The 17210-nt window shown below is 36.8% G+C and overlaps 2 protein-coding genes and 1 long non-coding RNA gene across 4 annotated transcripts; all 3 read right to left on the reverse strand.

Moving 5' to 3' along the window:
* Nucleotides 1–73: 73 nt before the first annotated feature.
* Nucleotides 74–4200, reverse strand: LOC103967640 (putative methylesterase 14, chloroplastic). Its single transcript, XM_009380916.3, has 5 exons — nucleotides 3659–4200; nucleotides 2160–2399; nucleotides 1933–2076; nucleotides 1154–1288; nucleotides 74–530 (listed from the first exon to the last, which is right to left on the reverse strand). The coding sequence occupies exons 1-5, from the start codon at nucleotides 3902–3904 to the stop codon at nucleotides 258–260; spliced, it is 1038 nt and encodes a 345-aa protein (XP_009379191.2). The 5' UTR covers nucleotides 3905–4200; the 3' UTR covers nucleotides 74–257.
* A 3617-nt stretch (nucleotides 4201–7817) lies between these two features.
* On the reverse strand, nucleotides 7818–11472 carry LOC103967647 (vacuolar protein sorting-associated protein 60.1). Its single transcript, XM_048581568.1, has 7 exons — nucleotides 11163–11472; nucleotides 10620–10771; nucleotides 9705–9798; nucleotides 8941–9012; nucleotides 8735–8846; nucleotides 8325–8485; nucleotides 7818–8072 (listed from the first exon to the last, which is right to left on the reverse strand). Exons 1-7 carry the CDS (start codon nucleotides 11229–11231, stop codon nucleotides 8019–8021), a joined length of 714 nt encoding a protein of 237 aa, XP_048437525.1. The 5' UTR covers nucleotides 11232–11472; the 3' UTR covers nucleotides 7818–8018.
* Nucleotides 11473–12722: 1250 nt separating this feature from the next.
* On the reverse strand, nucleotides 12723–16184 carry LOC103967658. 2 transcript variants are annotated; one of them, XR_007257353.1, is made up of 3 exons: nucleotides 16026–16184; nucleotides 14179–14393; nucleotides 12723–13066 (listed from the first exon to the last, which is right to left on the reverse strand). It is a non-coding gene; the product is annotated as an uncharacterized LOC103967658 (long non-coding RNA). The 2 variants fall into 2 exon arrangements; XR_670385.2 differs by having other exon boundaries at nucleotides 14208–14393; nucleotides 16026–16183.
* Nucleotides 16185–17210: the final 1026 nt, after the last annotated feature.

A 17210-nucleotide genomic window follows, 5' to 3' on the forward strand; every position in this document is an offset into this window, starting at 1 on the left:
CGGCGATGACGAGATGAGAACGAGGAACATAACCCTCAACTTAACACAACGAAACCATGAGACATCTAAAAAATAACCAGAGAATTTCTTTTGATCTATATGCTAACTAAAAAGAAATTGAAGGATCCAATTCGGCCGCCGTGTTCTACATACAACTATGGCCTTCGACTTCGTAGAGAACTGTTCAATCATCTATGTTTTGTTCTGTAACTGGAATGTAAAATAAAGGAATCCCATTCGTGATACTTGTGAAGAAGCTACGGAATTTGAGCAATTTCCACCAGCATTTTGTGCAATGATTGTGGCTTTGAGAAGAACGGGCAGTGGTCGCTCCCTTTTATCTTGTACACTCCCTCCGGTGGGTTTTCCCTCACTAGCTTTTCTTGGACATCTGGTGACAGTGCCCGATCGTCTAGTGTTTGAATGAAGAACCGCCGGCTAGTTCCATAATTTTCAGGCGTCAAAGACAGTTTTTCCATGATCGGACCTAGTGGGATAGGTCTCATGGAAACCATGGCCAGAGCAACATCCTGGAAATGAACCAACTTCCGTTAAAATTATGTAATGGTATGTTAAATCAACTTAAAAAAAAACATAAGGTTCTACGACGGTAAAGAAACTCCAGTAAAACCACACAACTTATATCTTATTGTCCAACATTAATGGAGACTAATCATTGTTAATGAGCTACAAAATATTTATAAAGTACGAAGAAGACTCGCTTATATAATCGTGCCTTAAGGTATCGACTCGTCGTTACTGAGCTACATATAAGCAGGAGATTACAATGGCCTACGTGCAATCTAAGGTCTGTAAGGAGAGAGCTATCGACACTTAATGAATCAGAGCATTTTCGTCCTTTCTCTTTCCGGTCTGGACAACACAAAACAAGATCTAGCAGTAGCACCAAACATCTCTTCCAAGCTCAATGGTTTTCTTTTTCACAGAGAGAAAACCAAACTAGCTCTAAGGCGTAATAAAAATTACAAAAAAGCGGTTAAACATTCGTTGACATTTTGGAGGTACTGTGAATAATATTCTGCTCGCAAAATTTGCAAAACTTAAGCACATGCTGTTTACAATGAGGAAAAAATACCAAGATAATATAAGCATCGAAAAGCTTAGACTAGTTTAGTTGTAACTTGTAACATACCTTCGTATTAGATTGGTTGAAGTATAACCCTTTCATCTGCTCTTTCTCAAACATGAATCCTGTAGGAGGCTTTTCGTTCCCATTCCCATGAATCAAAAGCTTTGATCCCTGCATAAATTGTTCTGCAGAACCAAGCTGCAATACAGATTTCCTTCTTGAGAACACGAAATCGGAGAGCATATAGAAATGAAACTGTTTTAAGTGAACTGCACCCCCAACACAAAATTTAGTAGCAAATAGAATGGGTAAATGGAAAGAATGAAATACGCAAGTAATTTAATTTAACCCATGAGAAAGAGGCAGGCTTGCTACTGAAGGATAAAGCGGCAACATGCCAATAAGGGGAAGAAAATGGCTTCCTTGAAAAGGAAAAACTAGTTTTCTCCTAAGTTACTTCAATAACCTTCATCACTCATAGGAATATAAAGAGAATTTTTGTAGAACAAAGGTGAAAGGATGCAAACATCCTCTTCAGTGTGCGGAGGTTCCACATGTATACATTGCAGCATTACCATATATATATTTACAGACACCACACACAACAATTTCACTATAAGCTTGTTCGTTCAATTGGAATTCTTATGCAAGTAATTTTGCTGGATGGATTCAATAATTCTCAACAATATGAAGTTCAAGGCACGTGATGGCACAAAATAGTTGCAACACCTTGGAATTTTGTGAAAAAGGATGAAGTATGTGGTGTTTTATAGAAGTAATCGTGGCATATGCTGAATCGTTACAATTTTCAGGCATGCACAACAAATGCTTAACTGATCTACCTCTTCAGCAAACACATCAAAGGGTCTCTGGCCATCAGACACCATAGTAGCACAGATGAAAACCGCTTTTGAAATTTTCCGAGAAAAGTGCTCCAGTGCATAAGATACACAGGCACCCCCACTACTGTGACCAACCAAGATGACCTGCACTAAAGTATTAAGCATTGAAGATTTGACAATATATTAGATGCTTACAGTGAAGGAATGAAGAACATATCAGCTTGTACCTTTTCATCCTCTGGAAGATTTTGTAGATAGTCAATCAAAGGCTTCGAATACTCTTCCAGCGTAGCTACAGAGTTCGTATCTGTGAGATCAATACCAGAACCCTTGAGGTCAAAAGTGATTGCAAGCAATCCCGCTTCCTCTAGTAGAGCAATTGTTTTGTACCAACACCATGCCCCAAATCCTCCTCCATGTACAAGAATGAACTTTTTTGACGTAAGCTTCTCCAAAAATTCTGGTCCCTGTAAAATATATGAAATCAGTAATCATGCCAACAATTCGAGGGAGGATGAACATGAACTGGTGCATGACCTCGTCCTCGTGGTAGTCAATTGCTATGGCAAAAGTTTCTTGACTGTAAAAATTAGAAAAGGAAGCAGACTAGAAACCAAAAGAAAGGAACAGCAAGAAGTCGAAAATTTTATGGACGTTGAGAGTTGTTAAAAAACCATGTTGTGCATTATTATGTTCTAAAAGAGGACGACTGGATTACCTTACGCTGTGTAAATTTTAAAACCCACAAAACAAAACATAAACACGTTACGCATTAAAGACCAGACGATGTCACGGCTATCAAAATTTCAAATACAAACAACTCTATTCTCAGTGTCAATAAGTACACTTTCCCACAGGACCTAATATACATCATACAGAGGGCACAAAATTTATAAAGGGGTGCCTCCAGAATCTTGCTTAGTGACGAACCCGGGACATACTGTGAGATCCCACATTACCCGGGGAGAGAAGGTGATGTGCCTTATATGTACATGCTCACCTCCGTAAGACGCGTTTTGGGTGGAAATCCAAGAACAAATCCGTGAGGGCGTGGCCCAAAATGAACAATATCTTACGATGTGGACTGGGTTGTGACCCGTACAGCCAAATCTTTTAGGACAGCTTCAATCCAAATATAAACGTAACTGCTTTCTGTTTTTATAGAAAAATATCGCCCTCCTGAAAAGGGAGGTAAAATTGTTTAACGGTATGGTGCTAGCAACTTTGGGGAAAATAAGGGACTCAGTTGGTCCATAACGGAAGGATCTGAATTCTTCGTAAAAGTTCCCCCAGGATTTGGCAGACTAATCACACTTTGTGCCACTAATTTTGGTTAGATACCATAAACGCGCTGCTCTCAACTAGCTAACGAAGGGATAATGAGTAAAAGTTGCTTGGTTATCAAGAGAAAGTGAGAGTCTTGAAACACACCTTTTCTTCTAGGTAAAGACAAGCAGTAGAATAATAAAATTTCAAGATCTATGAGTGCACAATCCACATAAAGTAGACCTGCTTTTGATAAGCACTTTTCAAACCATCATAGTAACGCAGTAGAATAATTCCCTACTTTTGCCACTTATTTCTTTAACTTGATGATTGATTAACTGTTGATTTTCACATATGATTAAGAACTTTTTAGCTTTAGCAAAAAGCTGGTTAAATCAAATCATGAAAACACACTTTCATCACAGATCAAAATCATGAAAAGTTAAAAGTGGAAATCAACCTGCTTCACATTAGTCAATGGATCAGAGGCGAGTCTCCTGGAGCTTGTGGACCCCCCAATCCTCCTGGACATGGATCCGTCAAACCTCTGCGACGATTGATGTTGTTGAAGAACCATAGACAGAGCTTGCCTGTGCAGCAAGTCTTCCTCCGCGATCAGTTTCCTCTGCGAGCGATTCATTCTCTTGCTTCTCGATCCATTTTCTTTGGTGTCCTTCCTTGACATGCAAATAAATCGATTACCCATTGTCGGACAAGCAATTCTAAGCACAACCCAGATTCGTTTTCGGCAAATTTCCCCAGAAAATGGGAGAAAGTCAGCACATTTTCCTGGAAAATGATGTCTTGGTGAAGCAAGATGCAACTGTCTGTCCGTAAAGATGCAGTCTTTGGTACCAAAGCTGATGAACTTTCTATCCGTTTTTTTTTTCTTTACTCTGTGAGAGAGAGAGAGAGAGAGAGAGAGAGAGTAGGTGAGAGAAGTTGGTTGGGATTAACAAATAAGAACGTGTGCTGTGCAATGTGCGATGAAAAACTCTCCCTCTCTCTCTCCCCCCTCTTACTCTCTCTCTCCAACGGAAATATAGCTATTAATTGGCTTCTCCGTTTTCTTTCAACTTTTCAACGGTGGAAGGACTTCTGAAGGCTGTCTCTTTCCAGTAACCGAGTGGTAAATGGTAAAAAGATAACTTCGCTTCGCTCTTTGTTGTCTCTCTGCTAATTGCCAGGGTAAAAATTGCGCAGTAATTTTCTAGTTGTGGAGCGTAACCGTACGCTGCTAGGTGGGCCGTGTGTGACGTGGCCCCGTGGTTATTAAATGTTGGATTGTCAATTATTTAGTGATAAAAATTGCTGTAAACGAGATGACTTCATGCGCAAAACTTGGACTAAACGGAAAATGCATGTTGACCAAAAAAACATACAAAGAAGATATTTTCTTTAAATTATTATTATTAAGGGCGGGGCGGAGAGGGGGGAGAAAGAGCGTCGCTCGGTGAGTCGGTGGGTCTCCTTACGCTGGCGAATGACTCCTTTCTCTTCTTTGAAGTCTACAATAAAATTATTTATTTATTGAATATGAAATTATTGGTTTTTTGTTTGGTTGATTGAATATCTCTTTCCTTGCCCACCGAGAGTAGCCTTAGCCTTAATCCATCTTTAGGGAGTGAAGTGAATTGTGGGTGATATAATAAGTTATGAAAGGGTCGGTTTAGAACGTATCCGTTGTTTTAGCCATATTCGCAACACTCATCTTTTTAAGGAATGGCTATAGCCCACAATCAAAGTATACTACCGGTTTTTAGCAGAGCTACCTGAACCACTTTCCAAAAGTATGTTTTCTTCGCCCCGTTTTGAAGTGAATTTGAACCACTGACACAAGGGTGCAGTCCTCTACTCTACCAAAATAGGTATATAAAGAAAGAGGGGTGATGATTCGAAACTATTATAATAATTAAAATAAATGAGAGTTTCAAACTCCTCATGTTATATTTGAGCATCTTAATAGAGATATCAACTTAAAATGTTAATTTACTAGCATATGCCCACATAAAAAGTGTATGAGGACTTTTTTTTTTAATATTTGAAGTGAAAGGAGAGGGAGTGGGAGAGAACGTAAGAATGCGAAGGGATTTTTTTAATATTAGAATCACATGTGAGGGAAGCTTAAAAAAAGTAAAATTTGGTTAGAGTAAAATTCATTACAGTCATGTTTGTTATTTCTATTTAGTTTTGATTAGAAGAATAGAATGGTAATTTTATGGAACCTTGGTTAACAATTAAGGTTCTATTAATATATAGTTTAGATTTTATAGCTTATGTAGCAACTTAACAATTTATAAAATCCCTTGTCAAATTAAAATTCTTTTTAATTACAAATAAAATTAAATTGGTCAGAATTTAATAGAAATAATCAATAAGTGAAGAATGTAGAGAAATATGCGGGCCTAGCATTTAAAATAATAATAATAATAATAATAATACTGGCAATGTCTTCAAATTTGGTGGTAGAATGGAGAATATCAATTTATGTAAGATCATCTCTAAATGAGATGTCAAATATGTCAAATAGAATTAAAAGACATTCAAGTGTTCTCCAATGGATATGTCATATGATGTGGCATGTGAGTCATTTGACTCGTTGCTTTCTAGCTACCTTTTTTGATGGCAAATAAAGAAAGAATTAAATATATTAAATTTAATTTTGAATGCATGGGTCCCATTAACAACCAATAGAATACAAACTAAAACTAATTTTGATTATTTTTTAATAGTTAATGTAACTCTAGGACCAATAAAATAATAAAATATATATTTGACACATCCATTGGAAAATAAGAGAATTTAGCACTTGTATTCAATTTACCACATCAACCATCAAATAAAATTTTGATATACTATATCTGACATCTCCTTTGGTGATGCTTTAAAATTTTGACATTTTTTTGGGACCAAAAAACCACCTTTTGTTTATCAAGATGGTATGTAAGATTTTTTATATTTCCTTTGGAGATATTCTAATATATTGATGCAGTGAATGATAAATTAGTACCACCACAAATAGTTATGATGGCTGGTGTGACTTCTCATTCTTCAAAGAACATGACTAAGGCTTTCTTAATTAGGTTGCATTGTAACTACAATATGTTTTCTTTAGTTTTAATTATCTCTTGTATATTTGAACATGTATCTCCTTATTTAAAGGGCTCTATATGTAAGATTAAGAAGTGAATTATAAAATTTAAAAAAAAAAAAAAAAAGTAATCTAAGAAGAGAGTTTTCTCCTTCCTTAAATCAAGTGTGAGGCTTGGTTATGTTGAGTGAATCCACAATTAGCAACGTCGAGTGATTCCGTTGCTCCTAGTTGAGTAATTCCCAAGTTACTATCCCTGTCTCTTCAAGGCCCTTGGTCCTTACGATTATATATGACTTAATACGAGGAAGTCATAAGATTGGATAAGGACATGTGGCACTATGTGTATAGTCTAGAATCTTATAAAAAATTTCACCTGAGGGAGTTGCACAGAGTCAACTACTTTTCGGGTGAATAGTAAAGGCAACTCAATGCCATTGCCATTGTCCTTCCTTAACGGGTGAAATTGTTTTACATCTCCAATAGAAATTTCTATTTAGGGACTCCCACCATCACTCTTGAGTACTCATTTAGAGTGCATTTTTGCTCACCACAATTTAGTGTGGTGTATGCTTACCACTCTATTTATCACCGTTAGATGAGTTTGAATTTCAATATTTATGCTTATCCACTACACGAATGAAACATGAAATTGATGTTTCGGAAGCTTCACATGAGGTAAGACTTCATATTTTTTTTATTGTCTTAGTGATTTTGACGACATCGATAATTATTTAATCTTGCTTTTGATGTGTTATTCAAGCTTCTAGGTTCGTATTCATCTTTTAGGGATTACATGAAGACTTAAACAACTAAAATTAGCATCAAATATTAAAAACAGACAACACAGGTTTTAATGATGGAATTGAAAACAACTCACATATGCTTTAAATCCCAGGCGGCATCTTTTGTCAAAATTATAGTTGCCATTTTTTGTCCAAATTAAAAGCTTCATAAGATTTGAGAAATGTGGGATGTATAAAAAATATGGGTTGTATGTAGAAAATGTAAAGTGTATATTAAGAATGTGGGGTGTGAGGGTATTACGAGGAAATATGTGGGGTGTATTAAGATAATTTTTAATTGAAAAAGCAAATGTGGGGTTTATTCAACAATTTGTGGGATGTTAATATAATAAGTCTTTTAAAATTCCTTAATAATCTTAAATTTCTTCATCCCAAACAGAGTGATAGGTTAACCAAACAAGAAAATTCACAAATTCTAAAAAATAAAATTCTATTGTTTTAAAATTCTTTAATAATCTTAAATTTCATCATCTAACCATAAGTTATACTACTATTGAAGATGAAAACGTTGCACATTCGTTCCCTTAAGTCCCTATCGAATAGTGACATGAAATTTGCCAGTGATCGAGAAAAGATTTCAGCCAAATCGACGGTGGCAAGATTTCAGACATAACTACGGTGGCCGCGGGACAATTTATGGCACGAGTTCTGGTGGCTCAGTCCGGTCTAGTTCAGAACCAAACCAATCCGAGCCTAAATACACTTTTGTGCGATTATCTTCGTTAATCGTCATAAATCTCAATCGTATTTATTATGAAAAGTTGAAAACCAAACTGTTCAGGTAAAAAAGCCAACCACAATATACGTGAATTTGAACAACAGATGAATGAATATTCACTTCTGCACAATATGTTGATAGAAGAGTTGTTACTTCTCCATCCAGCTCCCGTCCCGCATGCGCAAATGATAGAGCCAACGAAACCCTAGCCGCGAAGTGTTGCCCGAGGGACAGCTGGTAAACCCAATTCGTCCTCAGCCTGCCAGCATTGGATTTTAAACAAGAATTAGCATAACGGAAGGCAATGATGTGGAGCATGCAAGTGCAACTACCGATACCACCACCCATGTCAATGCAGAATCATTGTCAGCCAAGGCCAAAGACTTGCCTCTTTTGTTCATGAACATTATGAAGTAAAGTAAAAAACAAAGTTAAGAGTTTGACTGATCGTTTGGCATTCTAACCACAAAGTAAACATCCAATCCAGCAAACAAAACCAAGGCATATATACCTGGGCATTGGATCTCCCAGCCGGAGCTGTTGCCTGTCCTGTGGGTGCTGAAGGCAAGCGGAGCTCCGCATCCAAGTCCGGTTCAGCATCAGGCTGGAGATAGGAGGGAACCCCATCAGCTTCTGTTTCCATACCCATGTCTGCTTCTAGAGCATCCAGCTCTGCACGCCAAATCGAGAATACAGTAAGACAATTGGAAACAGAACCATCAGAACACAGAATCATATATGTTGATGCTTTGAATGTGACCAGAATAGATCTTAGCAGCACACAAGATGAACAAGGTCTCCCATAGCCTATAGTCTAAAGATTGGTTGTCCAAAATCGATCAGAATGATTTCGAACATGTATGAAATTCTGAAGCCAGTATTTTTTCAATAGTTGGGAACTCAAATGATTTCTAAGCTTACCACCCATAAGATCTTCCTCATCAATGTCATCTGGAACACTATAGCTTCTGCCAAGGGTCTCTTGAATTTCATTGCTCACATCCATCAGATCCATCATTTCATCTTGCAAATTCTACAACAATCAAGTATTCAAATGTTAGAAAGATATGCTTTCAAACGTAGCTAGTATGGAAGCAAGAGAACAAAAACAGAAAGAGACTACTGACATCAATATCTTGAATCTTCACGGTTTTCATCATTCCTTTGAGCTCCTTGTTTGCAGACTTCAGGGCTGTCATCTGTGTAAAACACATCAATGTTATATTCCAAACAAAAGTATTCTTACGGCAGAAAATATGCCTCCATTGCATCTACATTTCCAAACCTAAACGGATACCAGGAATGAATATGACGGAATCTAGGCTTTTTACCAATCACATAGTTATAAGCAAAAAAAAACCCTCCCCAGACACAAATGGTCCATCTCCTACCTCTTATGAGGTAGGCAGCAGGTTCCAATCAGGGGACAGAAAAAGCTCTGCCTCAACAGCCTTGAACTATGCCCCTTGGGGCACTACCAAGGAAAACCAATAATTTTAAGGTGAATTTAGAATATCCCCTTTGCAACCAAATTTGATGTAGAATAGAGTGACTCCAGCATGTAAATCAATAATTAACCCTTTAATTTGGGCATCCTACCTATCTCTTCTTCTTCTTCTTCTTGTTTTTGGGTACTTGTTGTTGAGAGGAAAGAGGGAATCTAATCCATCTAAATACATGTCATAATCACAACAGACTGGGTACCCTACCCCCAGCCTTTAATGCTAAAGGGCTTCACCGATACAATGAAAGCAGTTCATCACACAATGTCATTTGTTGTGTTGAGCTATGTCATTCATTATTCTCGTATCCTCACATTTGAAAATCAAAACAATCCAACACATGAATAAACATTGTGTTAATCACAGAACTTAACAGAATAGGACATTACCGTTTGCTGAGCATCTTTTATACCCTCTGAAGCAAATGAAACTTGATCAAGGTTAAATGTCTGATTATACAGCATGTCCCGTTGTCCTTCATACCTGTCCAGAAGCTCAACGAATTATACAAATCATCAAAGAAAAAAGGATAATGCAAATTGATTCACGTAGTATATTCACCCCATTCCTTAAAAGTTGCAACAGATATCTCAATAATTCTAAATTCCAAAGAGAACGATCTCATCATTCAGTGAAAAATTTAAAATGACATCATCAATTGTGAAAAATTTTCAAATTTTAAATTAAATAAAATTAAAATTAAAAATAAAAAATAAAACCATTTAGCTCAATGTTTTTGCAAATCTACCATTATGGCCCTACTAATATTGAAAAAAGGCATGCACTAGGCAGAAATGTCCTCACATGCAGATTGTAACCTAACCTACTAGACATAATGAACCAATGATGCTATAACTGTTTGTATTTGACAGATTTCTTTTTCTCATTGAGGCTAGACCATGCAAAGAGGCCGTAAACTTATGCCAGATTTCTAGCTGCAGGACACTCCAGGAAAACTGAGTGTGTGTACAGACTCATGCATGCTTACTTTGTATCCTATTTGACATTCTTCTAGCACTATTGCGCACCAGTAAGTTGCTCATCATGTTTTTTTAACTTCTTTTTTTTCAATAATTGTCTTCAATTAACCGCTTAAAGTTCACTCCCAAGTCCCAACCGTTCTTAAGTCGTAGAAATGTTTAATCATTGTCACTCCCTAGCTTTTCCCAAAGTCAAAATACACCAATCTCAAAATCCTCACAAATTTCATATGAATGAAGAAGAACGATTGACATGCAATAAATATGAGATAAACCACGGAGGGGAGCAATAAACCCGTAACATGGAAGGGGCAGGGAACCTACATTCGTTTCTGCTTGAGAACCCTCATGGCTCGAGACTTAACAGCTTCTTGTGCAGGACCGGGCCTTGTCTTCTTGATTTGCTCTTTGTATCTATTCAGTTCAACATCAAGCTTTTTGATCTTTTCATCGACTGTTTCGCCTCTTTTATTGATCTGTTACAAAATAATGTCTACTTCCTCAACAGTTGTAGCAGAAAGAATACCAAACGAAACTACAAAAGCTAACTATTGAAACAACAGTTTCTCGGAAACCAAACATGGCGTTTAGTTACAAGAACTATCGATTCTAAAGCTGGTGAAAGCGATTTGACTAAACCTTCAAGCTCTTGATTAGAGTAAAAACCATCGATTCTACAACTACCCAATTTTTACTATTATTCGTTTTGGTTTAATTAAACCTAAACATATTAAAGCAATAAATTGAAATCCCCAATCCCCAATCCCGACATAATTACAAATAGAAAACGCTGATAATCCCAACCCTAATTAAATTATGTGATACCCAACCCAACAATCAATCAGGAGAAAGAGAGGGGGAACAAACCCTATCGGAGGCATCGCCAACAGAAGGAGGGGGCTCTTTGTCTTTCTTGACACCAAAGACCCTCTTCATCTCTCTCTTCCCTTACTTTACTTGTTGCCCGCCTCTGAATCGACGGAGAGGGGGAGAGACGACGACGGGGGATTCCACCAAACAACGCAGACACAGACAGAGTGATTAGAAGAGGGAGTGTATGTGAGAGAGATCCAGATCAAAGGTAGAAGAGACTTTGAGTTGAATCGGTGCAATTTTGGGATTTCATCTCTATCTCAATGCTGGAAAAGTAAGGATCTTTCGCGGTAGCGTACGAGCTTTCATTATTTCTTCGCAACACGTTGCATCTTTGGGAAAACCAAAAGGGTCGGGTCAACCCGATCAGCCCAACTCTCTCAATCCCAATATTCGACCCACTTTGTTGTGTCGATTCTCTGGTCTTACCTTTTTGAGAAACTTTTAGAAATAGCCTCTCAACTTTAACCTAATTTGAACAATGGTCATTTAATTAAAAATTCATAACCATTAGTATAATTGGGTTAGGGTTAAGAGACTATTGCTACAATTCGATTAAAGTTGAGGGATTATTTCTCTAATTGAGTTAAAGTTGAATGATCATTACTACAATTTTTTTATTTGATTCAACTTCATGTGCACGTGACTCATTTTGACGGAAGTTCTAACGGAGCTAACGAAAATTATTATAGCTGCATGCTTTGATGAGTTAAGAGATCAATGATCTCAAATTTTTAATTGATGGATCATTACTCCAATTAAGTTAAAGTTGAGAAGTCGTTGCTACAATTTCCTCTACTTTTTTTAGGCTTATTTTCATAATGCCTCATGAATCTTAAACTTCATTCCATTTTCCACCATAGAATAAAGATATCGTCGCTTTACATTGAATTCCGTTATTCCATCGAAAATGACGTCAAATATGCTAACGTTTAAATTGTAAACGAGAAAGTTGCTTACATAAATACTCGGAAGTTGTATGATTAGTCATTGGTTATTTGTGTTTTTAATGATCGAGAATTAGACAGTACCAAAAAAGAAAAAAAGGCCGCATGTTGGCCTGGAGTTTTGTTTTGATGGTTTCGATTTTGCTTCGTTTTAGCATATTGCGATCTTCCTCTATGACAAAATTGTTTACAAAATAAGTTACTCAAGTTGCACCAATAATAAAGGATTAAAGAGAGATTATTGACATTCCGAAAAAATATTCATGAAACCGCGCAAAATACATACATGTAAAATGCATGAAACCTCTCTGGTGTGAAGAATTTTTTCAATGTGCCGAAAATACGACTTAATATCCAACCAATCTAACTACTTGTATTACGAGACACTTGAAAATCCAGCCATGTACTGGCATGCTTAAAAATTTCTCACAAGTGTGCCACTAACAATATCGCATTATATTCTGCGCACACAAATAGAAGCCATGCATTCCGATTTCAAACAAAACCACAATACACCCCATGGATCGATACTGGTTTAGTGGTATTTCTCTTCCAACGTTGAAATATGTCCCAAGTTCATATCCCATTTTCCAGCTAATGAAAAAAATTAAAAGAAAACTGTAACCATTTGAATTCAAATTAAGAGTAACATTCATGACAAGTAACAGAGTCTACAGAAAGTCTATCATCGCTTGCAGCACTTCTACACTCCGCCGTTATCTAAAGATTATTGTAATCCAAAGCGTTTTTCGTTAAGAGTACGTTCCAAACGGGGAAACCACATTGAGAAAGTACATCCAAACAATTCATGGTCTAAGTTCTTCAAAGGAAGCAGGAAACACCTCTCAAATTGAGCAACTATTTAGCCCAGATTATTACATACCAAATTTGAACAAAGCGAGAGACGCATTTAGTTATACCTTCTAGCATCGTCTTCTATGCAGTATGCCCCTGAAAAAAAAAAAAAGAAAGGAAATTCACAATTAATAACAGTATAGCATTCAGTTTCTAAACTGTATCAATGTCCATAAGCAATAAAAAGAACATTAAAGGAGAAGTGCCACTAATGTCGGCAGAAGTAGAAGTATAGTTGTCTTGGTTGTTTAGAACTTTAAATGAATATTGTCACATGCAGATTGCTTATGCAAATAAAACCGCCTCAGCAGCCAGCAGCATAGTTAGTTTCTGTCCAAACCAGCAGCATAGTTAGTGAGTGGCTGTTTAGTTAGTTAGGAATCTTGGATCGGCACTATTCTCTCTTGTAACAAAAAACGTCTGTGAAAAATATTGTAATTCAATCTTGAATTGAAGCAATAAATCCTATTTAGGTTCTCTTTCGAGAAGAAAATTCGAACATGGGAAATGAAGACCAACAGATGCTCCGGTTAGAAAATGCGATTAAAGACAGAGGCTCAAGGCAAAAGAGATAGAAGAAGATCTAGGAATACTTGAACAGAGACTTTAAGAAAAGACATATAGTACTAGGAGCTAATGGAAGACTTGGCGCTGAAAGCAGTGGTGTTCCATATGATTCATACAACTGACCCCAGGCTTTCTTGTTGTTGTATTTCTATTCAATCAGCGTTTTGCGAGTTATTCACTTGCCCTGCCAGTGACGCAGAGTCATTTTCCCAAGTGATTAAGCACATCATTCATTCACTATTTTCATTGTCTTCTTAGTCCATGACATCATCCAATTCGGTTCTTCCTGTGCTTTTGTTGAGGCACAGTACACCTATGATATCAATAACCACCATTCTCAAGGAAAAACATAAAGGGAGTCCCAAAGCAACATCAAATGCCAATCATCAGAGGGTGTTAAAAGTGGCCAGTTTCTCTTTTATCCAATGCGTACAAGACACGTAACCTATAATACCCTGAGCACATCCGGATGCCTTTAAAGATATATAGCGGAGCATATATGTGGGTAATATCTATACAATCCTAAAAGAATAATGATTGAAGGTTGTGAAAGGTAAAGCCAAAAAGCACTAACTTGCAAAATCATCCAAATCACAATAGATGTATAAAATCAGAGTCATAACAAGAGAAATGAAAAACACCTGACTCTTGCAGAGAAAAAGGTACTGACCGAGCTAGTCTTATTTGGTGGATTTAGGATCGTTCTTGAGAGCGTAACCAGGAGGGGAATAGATGACAGCTGCGGCCATGGCTCCAGGAAAGACCACATACTTGGCCAAGGCTGCCAGTTTTGCCACTAGTGGCTCTCCCCTCATCAATGCCATTCCTCTGCTTAGCTGAGAGTCTGTAACACTTTCTTCAACCAAATGCATACACTCAACACAAATGTCCAAAGAATCACACAATAAAAGTAAATATAAAACAAAGATAAAACATGATATTTTCTGGAGCCTACAGATTCCCACTTTCTAGGACCATATAATAAAATCAAAACCATATTCCATCAAGGGACCAGATAATAAGGGGGCAACTACAGAATCCCATCAAATATTTGAAAGGTTCCAACCTTTGAAGAACGAGAATCTAGCATGAGTACATTTATTATCTAACATTATAACTTACTAACTTCAAGCATTGTTTCCATTTTGTTTTTTTATTTTTAACATTCTGTCCAAAGTTCTATGTAACTGTAAACTTACAATCCAATCTCAAACATTATGTTATTCTCTGCTGAAGGGATCATCTCACCAGTTCACAAAATCGAAAGAAGGTTGATTTCTATTTAGCTAGGTATCCAGAACATTTTGCTGCTACTATGGCAATGACAGGTTAACTGAGAAACCTTAATAATCAAATGCACACCAATTTTTTTTTTTCTATTTTAATTGAAGAAGAGCTGGCTATAGAGTTGCAGATGCCCAAGTCTCACGATACGATTCAGATATCATTTTTGTTGGACATTAGTTTGCACGAAAAAACTTGAGGACTTAGAAATACAATCACATTTGCCAATGTTATGTGGAAGAGGACATAAGGGCGATGTCTATGAATAATGATTTCTGTCCAGGACCTCTTAAGGCATGTTGCACTGTTTTCATAAGCTATTAAACATTAAAATTGTAAACCTCAATACGACACTATAAAAGCACTTGAATAGAACTAAACTGGTAACACAATCATCACAAGGATGATCGTTCATTCATTTGTTTCTCACTGCCGCCGACTGAAACAGTTCGGTATTTTCAATTAAGTAGGTTATGTTCTGTTCTTTATTATCCATGTGGTCAAGAGAGAGAAAAAGGGCATCAGCGAACAATCCAAATCTTACAGTTGGATTTTAGAAGAGGGAGATGCTGGACATCAATCAACCCAAAACAAGCAACATCCCAGAAACTAGGCTGGGCAAGGTGTGAATTAGCTTGGTACGAGTCCCAGACCACGCACCTGAACCAATGTTTAAACATGACCTGGTCTGGTTTGACTTAGGCAGCAAACTAACAACCTAACCGAACCAAACCTATCGGCAAAGTGATCAAATTTACTTGGCCGATTTGATCGGTTGGGGCCCTGAGCCCATTGTTTTATGTTCTTCAATTTTTTACCAATTTAGGCCACAAACAAACAATTACACAAATGTACAATAATCATCAACCCATAACACCTTAAAAATGAATCCGTAAATTCGAATTAAGAAACCAAACAAACAATTAACCAAAAGCATACAAACCGAAACCGAAACAAGAACAAAAAGCAAATAAACCAGATACAATATCACCCAAATCATACTAGTAAATTTTAACGCTACAGCATATTGAATTCGATTAATACTAGTAATCATCACAAAAAGATATATATTGCTTTGCCTGTTTTCAAAATTAATAATTGAAAATTATTCAGTTTATTCTTTTCCCTTTCCAGAGAAACAAAATTTAATAATCAAACGAAATCAATAAATACAATAGGAATGAAAAGTACAGTATTTGATTACCAAGTAAGACGGAGCAGATGATACTGGGGTTGCGGTAGCGGTGGAGATTGAGAGGAGGGAACTCAGTCGCAAGATGGAGATAGAGGGGCGGAGGGCAGCTGACTGGAGACGGCGAGATGCAGTGTGTAGGGAGGGTCCCTCTAGACACCAGACCTTCGATTAGTGTTGTGGGAAAATTCTACTTTGCCCCCGCAATGCTGATCTTTACTTCAAGAAACGAAAAAAACGTTTTTTTTATAAATTAATTAGCGTATGCCCCACATTTTGTATGTGAAAATAATTTTTATTTTTATTTTAGAATGGGAAGGAGAAATGAAGAAAAAATGAATGCAGATTAGAGAGAGAAGTATTATGTTTTTATATTTTATTTCTCAAAATTAAATGATGTTAGGATCACCTTTGGATGAGGCTTTGAAAAAAAAAAAAACTGTAAAATTTAGTTTGTGTGAATTTACTTTATTATCCATGATTTTGTTTTATGGTAGAAGATAAAATTGTCTTGTTACCCTCTTTTGGTTGACAAAGAGGGTTTTTTTCTTTTATTAATGTAGTTTTAGATAATTCACAAAACTGATGATTTGACTCGTTTGGAAATACTTTTAAAGTTACTGAAAACGCTTTCGATGAAAGTGTTTTTTGCCAATGCATTTCCATGGTGGCCAAATGAGTGATGGGTGTGTTTTGGTCGTGGGGACGAGGGTTGTCATTTAAGGGCAATGGCAAAAAAGAGCATTGTTAAAAAAGAGCATTGTTAGAAAGTAGGAGTGGGCAACAAGCCTCGGTTTTGACCCCGAACCGCTACTGTGCACATTACTTAAGTTGGACAAAGATCCTTTCTGGATCTCAATATCTCAAGTCCAAGGACTAGAGAATTTGGACCACTCAAATTGAATCTGACAGTTCCTATAAACTCATTTTGTTGACCCATATCACACATATCAAGGCCTCTAATTTCTCTTTCATACAAACTAAAGACCCGGATTCCTGGTCCTTAGGCTCATTATACCAAAGTCTAGAGAGGTTCCAAATTCACTCAGGTTGACATTATTTCAAGCCATTGTTAGCTAAGACTAGAAACCATCAAGCGGGGCGAGTTGAGTGGTTTAACAATATTGTTAAATTTTTGCTATTTTAGTTAGTGAATAATGTCAAAAACCTAATTTAGCAAGTCAATTTAACTTATGA

The sequence above is a fragment of a genome, unplaced genomic scaffold (genome assembly GCF_019419815.1).
Source record: "Pyrus x bretschneideri cultivar Hongxiangsu unplaced genomic scaffold, Pyrus_bretschneideri_v1 Contig17, whole genome shotgun sequence".
NCBI lineage: Eukaryota > Viridiplantae > Streptophyta > Magnoliopsida > Rosales > Rosaceae > Pyrus > Pyrus x bretschneideri.

Coding starts and splice junctions, on each gene's coding strand:
- LOC103967647 (XM_048581568.1), bottom strand. CDS start 11,231: ATGAAGAGGGTCTTTGGTGTCAAGAAAGACAAAGAGCCCCCTCCTTCT. Junction 9,799..10,619: donor GTTCTCAAGCAGAAACGAAT/GTAGGTTCCCTG, acceptor GCTTCTGGACAG/GTATGAAGGACAACGGGACA. Junction 9,013..9,704: donor TAAAAGATGCTCAGCAAACG/GTAATGTCCTAT, acceptor TGTTTTACACAG/ATGACAGCCCTGAAGTCTGC.
- LOC103967640 (XM_009380916.3), bottom strand. CDS start 3,904: ATGGGTAATCGATTTATTTGCATGTCAAGGAAGGACACCAAAGAAAAT. Junction 2,077..2,159: donor ATCTTCCAGAGGATGAAAAG/GTACAAGCTGAT, acceptor ACTTTAGTGCAG/GTCATCTTGGTTGGTCACAG. Junction 531..1,153: donor TCAACCAATCTAATACGAAG/GTATGTTACAAG, acceptor GTTCATTTCCAG/GATGTTGCTCTGGCCATGGT.